General features: G+C 42.5%; 1 protein-coding gene across 1 annotated transcript in view; it reads right to left on the reverse strand.

Moving 5' to 3' along the window:
• Nucleotides 1–1,437: 1,437 nt before the first annotated feature.
• Nucleotides 1,438–18,340, reverse strand: part of GABRA6 (gamma-aminobutyric acid type A receptor subunit alpha6) — a 30,755-nt gene continuing 13,852 nt past the window's right edge. Inside the window, exons 8-9 of the mRNA XM_035107994.2 lie at nt 4,826–5,089; nt 1,438–1,488 (exon numbers count right to left, since the gene is read on the reverse strand). Coding sequence (XP_034963885.2) covers nt 1,438–1,488; nt 4,826–5,089 — 315 coding nt within the window. The remainder of the gene's footprint in view (nt 1,489–4,825; nt 5,090–18,340) is intronic.

Below are 18,340 nucleotides of genomic sequence, written 5' to 3' on the forward strand. Positions count from 1 at the left end.
TGTATCAAGATCCTTTTTTATGTAGTGTTTTACTAATGTGCAGGAGCACATGTGCACTTCAATGCAACATTGCCCCCAAAGATGTGGGTGTCATGTAAGGGGGGAAAGGTTCAAGTGAGCTGGAAGAACCAAAAACAATGTGCATGCTTCAGTTCTGGATTGAGTTCTAGAAAGCTTCCTGGTTAAACTGGAGTTGAAGAGGAGTAAAATTTTAAAAGGGAGAAACAGCCCACCCCTTTCAGCCCAGCACATTTGGCTGTCTGAAACAGAGCCCTATTGGCAATGTTGCCCCTATGTTAAGGTCAACTCTTTAAAAAAAGTCTTTTCAAATCATTAAGATATGGATTCCTCCCCCTTTATCTCTCCTGCCCGCCCACCCAGAACCTCACTTTGCAGCCTGTCTTGCCCTGCTACTGGAAGGAACTCAAAGATCAGCATAAGCACCAGAAACACCCAGCAACATTAATGTGTGAGGTTTGATGGCACATTTTTATGGAAGAGAGCAGAAAGAGTCTGTTTCATCCTTATCCTGCCCAGATTCTCCCAGTAAGATGTTCTTGGTGGTTAATATTTTTTTTTATCCCACCTGCATTCTAAAACTTGGAGAGTGCAGGGGTTGCACAAAGGAAAGTCTTTGTGCATTGGCTTCCACCAGCACATCAGCTTAGTTGCATCTGGCCCCAAGTTGTGCATGAAAGGAAGCTTGCAGATCCTGCTCTTTTATGGATTTCATTTATTTATTTATCAAAAGTTATACATCACTTTAAAAAAAAATCTAAAAGACCTTGACTTAAGCAGGGTACATAAAGGATGTTAAGGTGTTATTCTGAGTCTGATTTGCTTTAAAATGCTACCATCCCTGGAATATTTAAAGACAGCATTAGCTCATGTTTTCCCATTTAACTTGGTGGGGCAAAGGCTGCAGTCCTATGCACATTTACCAGGGAGTAAGCCTCACTAAATTCTTCAGGACTTACTTTTGAGTAAGTGCTCATAGAATCAGGCTTTAGATCAGCTTAATTACAAGTGTGCTTGTCTGAATTTTTTGGTTAAGTGGCAGCCTCTCACCCTGACGTTTGTGCCAGCATTATGCCACCACCATGCTATGCAATTTGATACACAGCCTAGAACAGCACCTTGTAGGGAGCAACAATTTGAGCGTAAGTGAATAATTAAGCCCAAGCTTCAGCCCTGAGCTATTTAGCAAACAAGCTAAAACACAAAGGGAATCAATAGAAGGACTTGTTCCAGTGATCACCCTCCATGGGGTACATACTATACAAGGATTGTGCCGTCTGTGTGCCAAGAGTTCATAGCGATGTCTTCAAACACTGAAATATTTTACATTCAGTGACCAGAGCCTCACAATTGTCTTTAGAACCAGTCACTTAGCCCGGTGAGTCTTTTGGTCCGTTGTCACACCTGAGTTTGCAGCCATCAGTTGGTTTGATGGTCATTTCGAAGATGCATTGCAGTAGGTTCAAAAAACTGAAAGAAAAGAGTCAATGGAAAATTCAGTAAAATACTCCCTACAGGGCAGTCAATCAGCAACACGGGTGCTATTGATTTTCATTTGTCTCAGAAGACCTAAATCAGCAACTTATTGTATGGAAGAATCATAGCTGACGTGACTCAATAAGGCCCAATGCGAAGTGTGCATGACAATGACTCTCTAGCTATTTCTTTTCTACACATTCCCCTCCCACCTTCCTAGTAACTGAAATGTAGCTCGATAAAGGCTTACATGTGAATAATTCTGGAGTTCATGCTTAAAAGTTTGAAGAACTATGCCATTGTCCACATGCCTTGTTTTCAAAGCACATGGGGGAATCGCAGTGACGTCAGGTGAGGAGCCGCACCAACCTGTCAAACATGGCCCATTAGGGGTGGGGGAGACAAGGATCCAGCCCATCAGTCAGATCCAGTTCTCCACCTTGCTTATAACACACAACTTTTTATTTTATTTTATTTTTTATCTTTTTGAAACAGAGTGCAAACAAGAATATGTTCCATTGTTATTGTGCTGGCGTCTGCCTGCCTCGGAAGACAATGGAGGAGCGCACCTTTGGGGGTGAAGTCAAGCTGTTGGGAGGTTGCAGCGCCTGCTGTGGCTGTAGAGACCAATGTGGGAGAGACATGTTTTGTTGTAGCTGGGGCAGATGAAGGTGTCCAGTTGTGCTGCTGCAGATGTACCATGGTGTTCTCTGCACTCCTCCCAGTGGATATTTCATCACCATTGCAAATTAGATAATATACTGTAGGTATACTTATACTTTATAAATGCTCTGTGGCTGGTTGTTTCAAATAAGAGTATAAAATCCAGCTTCCTACTGTTCCTTTGTCATTGGATTTCCTGGTCAACAGGGTCAATGACCTTTTTCTCCCAAGCTTCATTTCCTGTTCTTTTCATCACATTAAATCAGGCATAGGCAAACTTGGCCTTCCAGATGTTTTGAGACTACAATTCCCATCATCCCTGACTACTGGTCCTGTTAGCTAGGGGTGATGGGAGTTGTAGTCCCAAAACATCTGGAGGGCCGAGTTTGCCTATGCCTGCATTAAATAGTACAGTGTATATTCTTCCCCCTCTGTGTAAGGCTTTCCCTCTTCCCCCCACTTTCCCTTGTACTGTACTCATAACTTCCTGTTCTCTCATACCATCCTTTATCTAGCCTGTTTACTCTTTTACCCATCCTATCTTTCTGACCCTTCTGTCTGCTCTTGAATTCCTCTTTCCACTCAGCCCCCAGATTGCAGCTCTGCCTCCCTGGGCTCCTGTCTCTCCTGCCCAACAAAGCATACAGTACAGTTACAGTGTGAAGTTTATCTTCAGCAAAAAATTAATCTTTTCTCTCAGAAACTGTGCTGTTGATAAACATTCTGATAGTGAAATTCCCTGGCATCGTAAAAACTCAGTCAAAGACCTGGATGAGTGGTGGCTTGAAGACTAAAATATTCGTTTGTCTATTTAAAAAAAATGCTTATTAACTTTTTTATTTTAGGTCCACATTTTATTGTAGCAAATCTTCTTGGAGTGAGAAAATCTATTTGTGGTATTTCCAAAAATTAATGTTCTTTTGTCCCTAATTCTACATTCACACAGTCAGCTTCTTTAATGGAATGGAATGGAAAATCCTTACTCCATCAATCTCTGTACTTGGCTTGTGACTGTCTGTGCTAGTTTGCAGAGTGGTAAATCCCACTGTGATTACCAGAAGTGTGTGTTTGCATTAGATAAACTATGAAATATATGGCATGCGTCCAAAGTCATGTGCGTATGATAGAGAAGCTGTGTACTGCAACATTCCATCTAAATTAATTGCAAATTGATCTTGCGTAGAAGGGGATGTCTGTCCTCTTAAAACAATGATATTAATACTTTGATTTTGCAAATTATAAACATCACCATGCATGCTTCCGCAATTAAACATCTGTCAATATTTCAGTGGTAAACCCACATTTCCCCATGGCAGCAAAACCTGACTTTCACAACGTGCTGTAGTCTAAATACCTCCGCTTATAATTTTACCTTGGAGATTGTGTTTTGAATTTGTCACTTTGCCCCAGATAAATTACACTTGAAGAAACACTATGTGGGATTCTTAAACCACACAACCAACCAATTACTCCTCAAGTGGAATTCTTTTACTGTGGCTGAAGATCTAGGCTACCACCATACAGTTAGGAAGCAACTAGGTGATGGTAATCATATGAGGGTTCAAGGCAGCAGACTGTTCTATCCATCCTAGGGGCAGCCAATATGATGATATGTAGATGCTGCTGTGCTACAGCCCCCATCAACATTGACCTCTGGCCACCTTGCCTGGATGGAAGTTTGGAGTCCCAACAACATCTGAAGGGCACTACATTGATTACCCCAATTCACCCCATCTCCTGGTCAGATTAGCTGGTGACTCCCAAAGCAAACCACCAGGTGTTCATCTGGCTTTAACTTCTGAACAACCATTGCCACCATTAGCCACTTTTAAGTACTGTTTGGTGGAAAGGCCGGATACAAATTGAACAAATAAATACGAAATAAACACAGTGGCTTGGATCCTAAGGAAAAGTCATCTTGAGGAAATTTACAGACGGAAAGTTTCCTATCCCATCCCTGGCCTACAGCCCCACCCCACCACATGCCCCATTGTTCAGGAGAGGCCCCAGACCCTACAGAGAGGCTGGTAGGTGGTGTTGCAGGAGAAAAGGAATATGAAACTTTCTTCTCTTAGGAGTCAAGCTATATTCTCTCTCTCTTTCTCTCTCTCTCACACACACTGTGTATACACTGCTGTGCAGAAGGAACTCCTGCAGGAGCCAGCTTGCCCAGTCACTTTAATAGAAAAAGAAAATCCATGCTTGCATCCTCCCTTTTCATGAATTGATTTTTTTTCCTCCATCAAAATGAAAAGTAAATCCCTTTTGGTCATGGCCTTGACCATGACATTCAGATACCAACTACAGCAAACCCGCAAGCCAAAGTTCTCCACTCCCCATTTATTTAATTCCACCCACCCAGCAGGTTTTCCTTGCTTACCAGGCTTTGGGAAGGAGATTTGAGGGCTCTGGAAGTGTCCCAGAGGCTGGTAAGGAAGGCCACTCAGGGCCCTCCCGTGACCTTCTCAGATCACACTTTGTGGAGGCAGTTCCAGGGGTTCCTGGCTTTGTGCAATTTGGCCTTTGTGTGTGGACCCCTGGAACTGAACTCTTACTTGTATGTGGTGGGCCCACAGTATATCTATTCATTCAAAAACTTCTCCTTTAGTGCTAAATTCAGCTCAATACAGGTTCAGGCTTCATATTGCTGGAGAATACTGCTACTCACTTCCATAGTGTCCTTTGAAAGGTAAACCACCCAGTATACCAGGTTGAATCCTGCAAATGCCACTGGAAAGAGGATCCTGGAGTACTGATCTATTTTACTCGTGCCTCCAATTAGTGCTGGTGGTGGCGGCGGCGGCGGCGTAGTAACAGACGTCTGTTGACTTTGAGATGCACTATTAGACAACATGCTTGTTTCGAGGGACTGATCTGTTTGAGATGTGATAGAGTTGACTCGCTTCTTCAAGTTGCAGTTGGAGTCGGAGTGCTGCAAGGAGAAATATGGTTACGACACAGTTTACAAGAAACTCGGCTCTGTGGTTTTATTCACCATACTTAATATTTAAGAATATTAAATTCTTGTTTTCCCACTCTTCCATTACTTAATCATTCTCCCACCCACTAGCTGCCACTGCCTGCTCTAAAATAAACATGAAACAAACAAGCACAGAAACACTGGAAGCCACTGTTGTCACCCTTGAAATCTATGTATGTGCATCTCATCCCTCTGATCTCCATTCTTCGTTGGCAGGTTATATTTGGTGGAATGCTCCAACATGAAATGAAACGAGAAAACCTCCTTATAGAAGAAGCCAGAGACGACATATTTTGTTGTGTGTATGTTTTTAAAAAAGGAAGATTGGAAGAAAGCCAACAACTGTTTTATTTCTGTAGCGAACTGCACTTTCTTCTAATAAACTGTAATTTTCCGAGGACAAATTCAAGCATCAAATATTGCATTCACTTAAAAACTGGACCGAAATGGTGTCCATATGCTGTCCCCCTCTCCTATAATTCGCTAGCAACCTCTCCTTTCTGGACTTGAAGAATACTTTGCTCTCTCAATTTCCACCTCCACCAAACACAAATTATTAAGGAGGAGGGCAACCAAAATGGTCAAAGGCCTGGAAACAATGCCTTATGAGCAACGGCTTAGGGAGCTGGGTATGTTTAGCCTGGAGAAGAGAAGGTTAAGGGGTGATATGATAGCCATGTTCAAATATATAAAAGGATGTCATATAGAGGAGGGAGAAAGGTTGTTTTCTGCTGCTCCAGAGAAGCGGACACGGAGCAATGGATTCAAACTACAAGAAAGAAGATTCCACCTAAACATTAGGAAGAACTTCCTGACAGTAAGAGCTGTTTGGCAGTGGAATTTGCTGCCAAGAAGTGTGGTGGAGTCTCCTTCTTTGGAGGTCTTTAAGCGGAGGCTTGACAGCCATATGTCAAGAATGCTTTGATGGTGTTTCCTGCTTGGCAGGGGGTTGGACTGGATGGCCCTTGTGGTCTCTTCCAACTCTATGATTCTATTATATGGCTTGAGTCTTTGATTTGTTTTCCACATCTCACTATGGCCTGCAGCATTTACAATAGAGGTTGGGGGCAAATATATTTAAGAGTCATTTCATGTTGTGTGTCACCCAGCAAGGATACATAATTGTGCTCTAGTGTCTGCAAGGGAGGCTTGAGGACAAACACATTTAAGTGTGGAAGAAACCAAACGGCGCCTCAACGCTCACTACTGAGGGGATACAGTCAAGTATGCAAGCAGGAGTGTGAAGCTTTCGGTTCAAAGCAATGGGAGCCCCAACACTGGTTCTGGGCTAAGTGCTTTGACCTGGTTTTGCTCTGCTTTGCCAAGTGTTGTTCATAAACTAGAAACACTTTGGAAATTTTGCCAGTCTAAATTTCTCTCAAGATTCTGGATTATATGGTCTTATTTCTGAAGGGAAGCCAATGCCGTCCGGGTTCTCCTCTGTCCCCCTGTTGGTTTTTCAAAATTTGCAAACTGCAATGACTGCACAGTTTGCCACAGATTTCAGTTCCTCTTGGGGCACCCCCCTCTCCCTTTCGCTGTATTGATGATGTGCACATGGGCTTTACAAAACATTATTTAAAAAAACAGCTGCCAGCAGTTTAAGGATTACATCAAGATTTGATTTGTTCTATGTTTTACTGATGTAGAAAGGATAGTTGTATGCTTCAGCGGTCAATACAATCTGGATATGAGTGTATAGTTATTTCCATTAAGATTATTATTATTATTAATAATATCATTTTTATACTGCTTTATATTTTTAAGAAAAAAGTTCAAAACGGTTTACAAACTACATGAAAAATGAAATAAAACAATCCAGAATAAAACATTGCTGGAGAAAGTCAAATATAAAGCAAATATTCCAAGCAATATAATGAACAAGAAACACAAATATTATCATAAAGATTTCAAAATAAAGCATTATAATTTAATTTCACTGCACACAGGTGGTGTAGTGACAATAAATGTTTGTTTGTTTGTTTGTTTGTTTACAAAGGAAAACAGATACTGAACGCACACTTAACACAGCAAAGTTAACAATATATATATATATATATATATATATATATATATATATATATATATATATATATAACTTTTCCAAAGTAAAACCCACTCCCACCATGCAGCAATCAGTGCTGTGTAAAGTAGGGAATAGTGGAGGAGACAGGCTGAGGGTGGATTTGAGGCACATAGGCCTTTCCTCTGCAAAACCTCCCACTTCACTAACAAACCTATCTCAGTACCAGAATAATCTTCCTAGGCCTTCGCTGGCTGTGGTGCAGACTCATGGTGGCAAACTCATTACCAAACAAAGATGCAAACTTTCCCACAGGGAAAAAGAATTAACGCAACATGTTAATTGCATTAAACGTAAGCACATTTTTTCAATTATTTAAATGTATGCAGATTTTTAAATTGAGACTGAAGGAAAACAAAAGGTAAATGCACCTGTCTGAGTAGCAAATAAAAACGAAAATGGGCCTGTTCTTAGACAGGTCTCTTGCTTTCCTTAGTAACTGCCCACATTTCCACAGGAAAGACCTCTTTGTCATATGCAGGCCATGGTCGTTGATAGAGAAAGCTGGCACATGATGGGATTATTAGCAAGTGATCTGTTTACCTGAATTGGCCGTGGGAGAATATTGCAAAGCTTATGAAGCTCATCTCCACTGCTGTTCCCTGCCAGTGATCTGATAGTGTGATACAGCGATAGCGCCAAGCGTTTCCATTGCACAAGCAAAAGTTTCATCCTGTGCTACACAGCAAATACCACTGACAACTTAAGACGGCATCCCTTTACCTAGTCCCCTCCAGCTCCATTCATCCCTGCTTGTGGAACATACAAGCAGGGGCTGATAGCACACCAAAGCACTTGCCAGGTTAGAGAAGGCTGGCTTAAGTGCTGTGCTTAAGCACTGGCTCCACAGAGTTACAAATCAGCCATACGGGAGGCAAGCCTGTCTGAAATATCCACTGTATTATTGCATATTTGGTTAGAATATTCACGTAAAGAGGTATACAGGACATGATCCTTCTCTCCCTCTCTATCCATACATGAAGCCTTCACACTTTTGAAAGTAGAGATGGAGCTTCGGCTACAATCCTCTTTCTCATTGCACATATATTCACTCATGTGCTACAGACTGGCATAAAAAATGGAGGTACAGAGAACACAAGCAGGGCCATCTTAAGCCGACCTGGCGCCGTGGTGCAGGGATCCCTTGGGCACCCCCACACCCTTCCCTCCCTTCCGCCGCCTCGATGGAGCACAACAGGAGGTCCCCAGCCTGGGAATCCGGCCCCCGTCTCTTCCCTCCGGCCCCCAAGACGGGCTCGTGCACCCGCTTTGGGGAGCCCCCCCCACACTCTTAGAGAGGTTACCTGTCCCAGAGTGCCAACAGGGCCAGCGCACCGCTCCTCCTCCCACGGCTCCTCCGTCCCCTGAACACAATGATATTTTCATATCCCAGCTCTCCTGAGACAAACTCCCAAAAAGCTAAGCGGGGGGGGGGGAGAGGACGAGGAGGAGGAGGAGGAGGAAGAAGAAGAAGAAGAAGAAGAAGAAGAAGAAGAAGAAGAAGAAGAAGAAGAAGAGGAGGAGGAGGAGGAGGAGGAGGAGGAGGAGGAGGAGGAGGAGGAGGAGGGGGAGGAGGAGAGTTTGGATTTGATATCCCGCTTTATCACTACCCGAAGGAGTCTCAAAGCGGCTAACATTCTCCTTTCCCTTCCTCCCCCACAACAAACACTCTGTGAGGTGAGTGGGGCTGAGAGACTCAAAGAAGTGTGACTAGCCCAAGGTCACCCAGCAGCTGTGAACCCGATTCACCAGATTATGAGAGAGTTCCCATTTCAATAGCAACTGGCAGCCCCTCCTAATAGAGGCCTCTTTCAGAAATGGAATGAAAATACAACATTTGGATATATGCACAGGATCCCCAGTGATGGGGATAATTGGGTGTTCTCCCATCATATTTGATTTTCAGAAAGAGATCTTCTAGTGACCTACTTTACTGTAGACCGAACAAACTCAGCCGCTCCCCCTTCCCCGCCCCCCTACCTCCCCGTTCTAAAATGTCCATTTCTTGAATCGTCGTTCCTTCACCACTCACATTAACCCAAATAACTGGCAGGGGAAATGCTTTGCAGATGGTTCTAAAGTCTACATGTATATACGATGGGGCTCTGCCTATCAGGAACACAGATGTCTGATTTTCTATTTTCCCTCCTACACAGCAAGCCGAAGACAGATTTAAAGGGAGATCATCCACAGATGTGTCACAGAAGCAGAAAGAGGGTTATCCATGTCCACTTGCACTAATCATCATAATAATCCTGCTCTATAAATGGAGTCTTTGAGCCACTGCTTTCAGTCACAGTCACTTTCAGATTTGGCTTGAGGTGCCTTTGCTTTACAAAAGGAATGAAAGCGCTGTGGCCTGCCTTATTAGAATCCTTGTCCCTTCTGCCCATGAACAGAGTTACACCGCATGCTAATCACAGCACCGTGTCACACACAGGTAGGCCCAGGATTCCAGCTTTTCTTGGGCCTTCTTCCAGTTCTACTTATGATGGAGAGGGGAGGGGAGGAGGATCAACAATGGCAGGATAAGCAGGAAAGCTTTAGACTTTCACGTTCCAGCAAAAATTCAGAATGGATATCCACTTCTATTGCAAACACTGCCCATGCCATAACAGCAACTACAGATGGTTTCTTAGTGGGAATTATTTCTATTGGATGAAAGGAAATCTCATGGACACTGGGTCAATTCATATATTATATAAATAGTGACCCTTACTTCCATCCATGGCAGTTAAGCTGGGGTGTTACTGTTGGTTTTAGCTGTTAAGTGTTCTCAACTTGAATTTCTGTGAGATTTTCTATTTCTTCTTAGTATGCTAATATTTTCCCCAAGAGGGCAATAAATTTGAGCACATTTCTTAGACATGTCTAAGTGCAGACGGGGGCTTGAGGTCTTAAAATTCAACTACTGTACTATACTTCATTGCATTGCATTTTGCTAACACTTGTACTGACTTATTTTGATGGCATTATTTAAATGTACTTTAAAGAGGCAATTTATACCTAACATTCTATATTTCTGTGGAATACTTTCAAGGGGTATTCATATTAAAATATCACCAAATTGTGTCCGCTTTCTGCCATGGATATTTGATTCCTGCTATCAGTGCAACTTGTAGTCAGGCAGTCCCATAAAATGAATACTTCTCTATGTTCCTAGATGATGCCATTAAAAGTTTACACCAAGACATCAATATAGTTTTTATTTCTACTTTCCATATATTTGCGAATTATGTGCCTTAGTGGCATCTCCAGTAAAGTTAAAAGAAATCAATTACAATAACATCAAATTGGCAGTCAGGAAATGGACCTCTCTTATTTCCTCTGTAATGTATTAGATTCAGGATATAGGTGTTTGGTGTTGTAATGCTATTGTGGGGGAAAATCAGATTATTACCTTTGCTCAATATGCATGCTTCACATTTAACAAGCGGATATACCACTAGAAGAGCCTTTTGGCATAATTGTCATAGATTGCCAATAGAGTTCCCATTCTTGCAGTTCTTCTTAAAAGAATAATGAAAAAAAATACAATTCCCACCTCCTAATCCATTTAACTAGTTTACGGAAAGAACAGCTTCCTGTTCCAATTGCGACGCCGGACCTCAGTTTGGGATCAAAATGTATCTGCAGTTTATCTCCAGTGTCTACAAGCTACCTGTTCACTCTCAGCTACTCCTACTGTCCAGGATAACTCAGTCAGTAGAGCATGAGACTCTTAATCTTAGGGTTGTGGGTTCAAGCCCCATGTTGGCTAAAAGATTCCTGCATTGCAGGGGGTTGGACTGGGCCCCCTACCTACCAATTCTATGATACTAAGAAACTTCCTAAAGGTAAAGGTAAAGGGACCCCTGACCATTAGGTCCAGTCGTGACCGACTCTGGGGTTGCGGCGCTCATCTCGCATTATTGGCAGAGGGAGCCGGCGTACAGCTTCCAGGTCATGTGGCCAGCATGACTAAGCCGCTTCTGGTGAACCAGAGCAGCACACGGAAATGCCGTTTACCTTCCCGCTGTAGCGGTCCCTATTTATCTACTTACACTTTGACGTGCTTTCGAACTGCTAGGTTGGCAGGTGCTGGGACTGAGCAATTGGAGCTCACCCCATCGCAGGGATTCAAACCACCGACCTTCTGATCGGCAAGCCCTAGGCTCTGTGGTTTAACCCACAGCGCCACCTGTGTCCCGAGAAACTTCTTATATTTCACTAAATCTCTCTTCATAAGTGAAACAGCAAATCCTCTCCTTTGGTTCATGTGACTGATCAGATCAGCTTCACAGTTTTAAAAATGGAATGCCTAGTTTGATGGCATATGAAATGGAGCTTCCAGCTCTCAGGCCCTTGAAGTCTATCTCCATTCTCCTACCTTTGGTGGTTGGTTGGGAAGGTAGTGAGTTGTTTTCTCACCTTTTTAGTGTTCCTCTTTTAGTCAGGTGAATAGCATTTGTCCTTTTAAAATCATTTAGGTATTGTACTGTTTTATACATTTTTAACGCATTTTATGCTGTAAGTTGCTTTGGAGCAGTCCTGTTTGTGGAAAGCGACAAACAAATTTAATAAAGAGAAACAGAAAATAAGTGACTGGCTGGCCTGGGTTACTATGCATTTTGGCCGATTTGGAGGCTGCTATTTGCTGCACCGCCTCAGGAAGTATAATATCACAAGACGTCACTGACATTGAACAATGCGCGATGATAGCCCTGGCTGGGGTTTCCAGGATGATAGGACCAGAGGTCTTTGTGCTCCAGCAATTGTTACAACTGCAAGTACATGGATAGCGAAAGCTGATATTACCCATATTCGGCTAAACAGAAATTGCTGCAAGTGACAATATTACCATTAAACAGCATGAGTTCTGTGTGAAATTGATATCATTACAAGAACACAATCTAATCAAGCAGTCTGAAAGCTCACAAACAATGGATGGTGGGTAATATCCTTCTTGGTCTCCATTATTTAGTAATCAGAGATATACAGGAATCCTTTTTATTATTATTTTAGGTGGTGTAGCTAATAATCATTGATAGATTATTCCTCCACAATGGTCTCAGGTCTCATACTATTATGATTGCTGCCAATCAAGAGCATCTTAGAAGAACTGAGTTTATATCTTGAATTATGTTGAAGATATAACTTAATTGTGTGTTCCATGAAAAAGTGTGGTCTCCTTGTGTGCACTCAGTCTATTGGTGAACAAGTGCATTGAAACAGCTCTTAGAAAGGGATAAAAGGGGAGGATCTCCCTTTACCAAATATCTGAGCAGCACTTCCCACATTGTGACAGCCACACTTAGAGATTACAACTGTGGTAAAAGAGAAAGCCTCTCAATAGGTGGGCCAGTCCTATCACATGGAAAGTCTCTCCATCAAGAGTCAACCCAACAATAAACCATACCAGCATAAAAGACTGACTGATAATATGAGAGGCAATCACTTAAATGATATTATTGTTATTATTGCAACATTAATAACCCACAACACTGCTAAATTTTAAAACAAGTGTTGATCTTCTTATCCAGGCCTGTTCCAGAATTCTATTCAAATCTCCAGTCTAAATTAATTAAAGGACAACCTACATTCATTTCTCTCTCTCCCTCTTACCCATTATCTGCTTCTATATTGGGGAAAGGAACTTCTGCAATTTGGTCTCTTGATGCTATTAATGTCAGTAACACTAGCAGCAGGAGATATATACAATCTGGGCAGATAAAAAGCTTTTCCATGCGCCATTTAAAGATGCATTATCTCTTGATGTCACTGCAGTCTCATGGAAGCAACAGATCAAGATTTGCACAGACACTAGTTAACCTGATGCATCACTTTCTGGGGTTGGGTTCCTTGTTTTAGTTGTTTTTAATGTGTTGTTATGTGTATATATACAGAGAATATAAATACAGAATGCTCTCCATTATTTCTGTATGATGTAGTCACTATTTATACTAATGACCTATATGTGTTGTATGTTTTGTCTTTGTTTTTATATTTTATATATATGCCAATAAAGGTGTTGAAATTTGAGAATGTAAATACAGGACAAATCCAGCAATACAGAGAATGTAAATACAGAATGTAAATACAGGACAAATCCAGCAATTTAAATGTAGTATACTGCCTGCTACCAGTATTACTGTGAAATGTGTACAACAATTCTAAGAGGAATTGAAATATTCCTTCAATGTTCTTTACTCTCACAGTTGTTCTATTTTAATATATTCTCCTACAACCATAGCACATAGCTCAGATCAAAATCGGATTGTAAGCAAAAATATCTATTGTGCAAGAATGAATATTTGTTTGTTTGTTTTTGTTTTTTACACACACACACACACACACACACACACACACACACACCCTGTTTGGAGGGATTTTTTAAAAAAACAAAAACAAACAAACAAATATTCATATATATATTTCCACCGCTCCTTTTGTAATTCACTGCTCTTGATGCCAAAACTTTTAGTCCATATAAAGTGAATATATTCTGAATTCCCAAATGTTCTCTTTTGGGGGTTGTGACAGTGGTGCTTCTGGATAACAGGAGAGCCACCATGAAAGCTATCTGAGCTTCAAAAGTGGGGTACAAAATTAAAATAACTCCCATAAATAGACCTTGCTGTGCTTGACTTACAGCATTATGCATCAAAGGAATTGATATTACTCGATACCCTTTTAGAAGATTTGGTTGGGGGCCCAACCAAATATTTTGCCAATCACCACCATCACACATGGAGGCTCCAATACCCTTCTGCATGTTGGTCATTGTTTTTCTACATAAAAACACATAAAAATGTTCCAATTTGAAATGTTCCTGCTTATGTGTTCTAGCCAGCCAGCCATTCCCTTATCCAGGATACTCCATTCAACTCTCCATTTCATGGAGAGCTTCGGTTCTGAAAAGTGGCACATGAATAACGCTAGTGCTATTAAATTGCACTCCATTTGTGTGCCTACAAATTCAGAAACAGAGTCCAGCATGTCTCACTCCCAGATAAATGTGTGCAGGATCCAGCCCTAGTCATTAAAATGGCCATCCGCTCCTGTTGTCTGGCATTGAATCATGTTGCTTTTGTAAACCTCATTTTGCTCTTGCACTGTGTACCTAATAAGCAATATGATACCGACAAATCAAATGATATTTCAGTCATTTCTACCGAGCCCTTCTCAAATGTCATGACATTTTTTAAAAGCTATATAGCATTTTCTGAACGCTAGCAAGCCTATTATGTGCGCTTATTCTTACAAGTGTCTATAAGGCATTGCAATGAAAAATGCAAGCATTAAGGGGCTGCCTTAGGCGTACAGGCCCTGTGAACTGGGGCCTGTCAACTACAGGCACTGTCAGCTATCGTCAGCTGGCAACAGAGCTGGAACCAGCTTCAGCCGGATGGCAGGCAGGCTTTATCTCTGCTCCTTGAGCTGATCTTGAACTTGGGGAGAGGGGTTATGTGGTTACCAAAAGGCAATCTAAATTAAAGCTTGCACATGTGTGTGTTTAAAATACATAAGCATATCTATAAGCAAAATGCCAGCTTTCCCTCTTCTTTGAGCACTCCCAATGGCAATAACAGCCCCTTCAAGAAACTGTGGCATCCTGCTATCTCCCTAAGCCTCACCAACCAGTTGTTACTACAGTGGTACCTAGGAGGGAGAGTGGAATCTATTCGGGAAGTCCGTTCGACTTCCAAAAACATTCAGAAATCAAAGCCCAGCTTCTGATTAGCTGCAGGAAGCTCCTGCAGCCAATCGGAAGCTGTAGAAGTTGTGTTGGACATTTGGGTTCCACAGAACATTCACAAACTGGAACACTCACTTCCAGGTTTGAGGCTTTCGGGAGTCAAAACATTCGACTCGCGAGGCGTTCAGGATCCAAGGTACGACTGTAGGAACAGGGATGAGAGCTCATGTCCTGTGCTCTTTGGCACATTCCCAGCCATTCACAGTAGGAGGATGGCCATCAGCACTGTGTATCAGGGAGTCTGCAGGAGTTGAGCAAGCTCCCTGCTATGGACCATCACCCTCCAACTCATGGAGGGTGAACAGAAATGCAATGGAACCAGTTGAGTAAAGGTGCTCTTCCCCCCTTCCATATCTATATGAAGAGGAACAAATGCCTGAGTAGGGTTTCTGTCCCTCTTGATCCCATCCTAAATCCAACATTGTTATATCACATGTAGGGATGGGAGAGAGATTTGATTCAGTTTGCATTTAAAGGCGAATCTAGAAAGTTCACAAACCAAAACATAGCCACCTTTCAAAATCTGCACTTTGGCAATGGAGTTATTCAGTAATATGTACAAAAAAGCACATGCTAGGGTCCATAACAGTGATAATAACATACAAGCATGTACTATATTCCCCACCTTGCAACCAACTCCAAAACATGTGCATAGGAAAACAGCATGCTAGGGAGCAATATTTAGCCTAACTTTTGTACTAACATGCTATTTTTCCAAAAGCAGGTGAGGGAGATTTTGATGGTGAAGCATTCAAACATGCAGGAAAGCCACAGTCCAGGGAAAAGCCTTATCAATGGAATGTGCTGATTGCAGAAATCAGTGGAAAAAACCTGCCCCCTGAGTGTGGTGCACTGACCAGAGTTCAACTTCCTTTGCTTTTTGTGTTCTTTAAAATTGCCATTTAACAAGCAGAGACTCAGGTAAAGCTTTTCTTCCCACCTCAACACAGTGATGCAGTGAGTGTGGAGGAAATGTCCCCTGCTTCTGGTTTTCTGCATCCATAAAGAAATGGAATGTTTTGTCCATAAAAGAGATGAACACAAGGTGCAATCTAAACCCACCTCCCTTCTCCACCGCAAGCAGATATGACTAAACAACAATATCAGCGTTAGTAAAAACCTACACAGCTTGATCATCAAGCACATGGCTGACCTCCTACACTTCAGCAGCCTATACAGTGAATAACTGGCATGCAGGACTACAAAGCAGGAGTAGAAATGAAGAGGGAAAGCAACTGGGGTAGGGAGTAGGATATATACCCTCAGCACTATCCCATTCCAAGTATCATGACTCCTCTTGGGTGGAATTCATTTCTGTAGTCACGCTCCAACCCACTAGCAGTAGCTCTTAAAGCACCAAAGCCTGGGTTAGCCAAAGAGCGGCACCTTATTTAGGGGTGTTCTAATATCTGAAGGAGTGGAGGGTTTTCCCCTTCCTTCACTTAACCTGTCCGTATGCATCTAGCTATTATTAAGGGTCCCCTGCCCCTGCCCGCCCAACAGTTCAGTGGCAAACTGAACTTGGATCATGTTCCATACTGAAAGAGAGAGCAAATGGTCCAATATCACATATCCGAGAAAACCCTAAATTCTGCTATGAAAGCATAGCATAACTGGAAGAGGGTGTCTCATGTCATTCGCCAAAAGCAAGCAGAATTCAAAGACATGAAGGCAAGTTATGAGTACAAAATAATGAGATGGATTCTAAAGGTTGCATTAAGTGGTCTTGAGTGTGTGTTCTAGGAAAGGGTGTAAACTTCAGTATCACTCAAGTTTGATATTTTAATGGTATCTCCGGGTGCCCTAATTGGAGGGGTATCCTCATAACCCACAATCAAGCTGGCAGAAGTCTGCCTCTTTACTTTTCTGTAACCCCATAGGAGCCAACTCCTGAGGGCCAAGGTCCATCTGCTCCCCAACAAAATATTTGAAGGGACGGGGGGTGGGGAACAAAGTTGATGAGCACTGCCATTCAAATGGTGTGCATGTGCTGTGTCTTGTGTTCTATTACATAGGGCAGAGCTTATCTGCCCACCCAAAGGTTGGCACCTCTCGTAAACCCTGATTGCAGCTACATTCCTATGGCATATTTACCATAACTGCACAGTAGGACTTCTATGTAAGCACGATTTGAATTATGCTGTCAACTCCATAATGTGGACTCCAAAAGTTTTCAGAGCATTGAAGACTTTTTTTCTTTTCTTTCAGGGTTCCTGTACTTTGAACAGCTGTACAACCAGTAAATTTTCAACAACAGAACCTTTAATGACAGGGAAAACTTCAGCTCCTCAGTTGCTTGCCTGTCATGCAGGCGTTAATGGAACAGGAAGGACAAGTTTATTAAAGAGCATTTCTCCCTTTCCTGGTAGAGCTCCTATACCTTAGGCACCTGCATAAAATTCAACAGATGTTTTTCAGGGCATGGAACAGTAGTGGTGTGGAAAAGTGTATCCATTAAGCATCTGCCCATCCAACATGAAATTGGTTAAAGGTCCAGAAATGCTTCCAGGGAAAATATACCAACCATAGCATAGAGTAGCATCATAAACCCATATGGAATTCAATATGTGGTAAAACAGCCCTTGTGTTTACTTTACCACAGCAACCCACTTTAAGGGAAGTTACCCAAGGAAATAAATAAGGGGGAAACCCGTAACAGGTTATGTATGCCATCTTCCAACTTCCTGGGGCCTGATCTAGTATGAACACAGAAATCAGCTATACTAAGCCAGGCCACTGAGACAAGTGACAACTGAAGCCACAATCAACCGGAGGTGCTGCAGTAAGGCATGGAAATGTGCTGTGGCACAGAAAGCACTTATATCAGCATGAATGATTGACAGGCAGTGGCGTAGCAAGGTCAGGTGGTACCAGGTGTGGAAAATTTCTTGTCACCCCCCCCCCCCATCCCACATTGAAATCTAGTTGGACTCCCAAGAGACTGCGATCTACTCACAGTATAAAAAGACTAGCTGTGATCTACCCATTGTCATTGCCAGGAGTTGTTGAGCTTTTTTAAGGAGAGGGTTGGCTTTTGGGGGGGGGTTGCAGGGTTTGGGTCCTGAGTTGAGGGAGCTTCTGCTTCTCTCCTTCCCTCCACCCGCCGCTTGTTTGCACACCTGCCTCCTGCATGCCTCCTCTGATGACACCCGGGGCGGTCCGCCCTCACCGCCCCCACCTTGTTCCGCCCCGTTTACAGGTAACGTCAGATGGTGTCACCTCAGTGATAGGTGGGTTTGGCTTGCAAGAAATGGCCTCATGGGCCATTTGGAAGGACTACCTGCACTCAGGGTTGTGAAGAGTGGTCTACAAATGGAATAAATAAATAAATAAGCTGCTCCCCCCATCCCTGATCTAGCTCATTGTTGTCTGTAGGACTTTC

Source organism: Zootoca vivipara, chromosome 2 (genome assembly GCF_963506605.1).
Source record: "Zootoca vivipara chromosome 2, rZooViv1.1, whole genome shotgun sequence".
Lineage (NCBI taxonomy): Eukaryota > Metazoa > Chordata > Lepidosauria > Squamata > Lacertidae > Zootoca > Zootoca vivipara.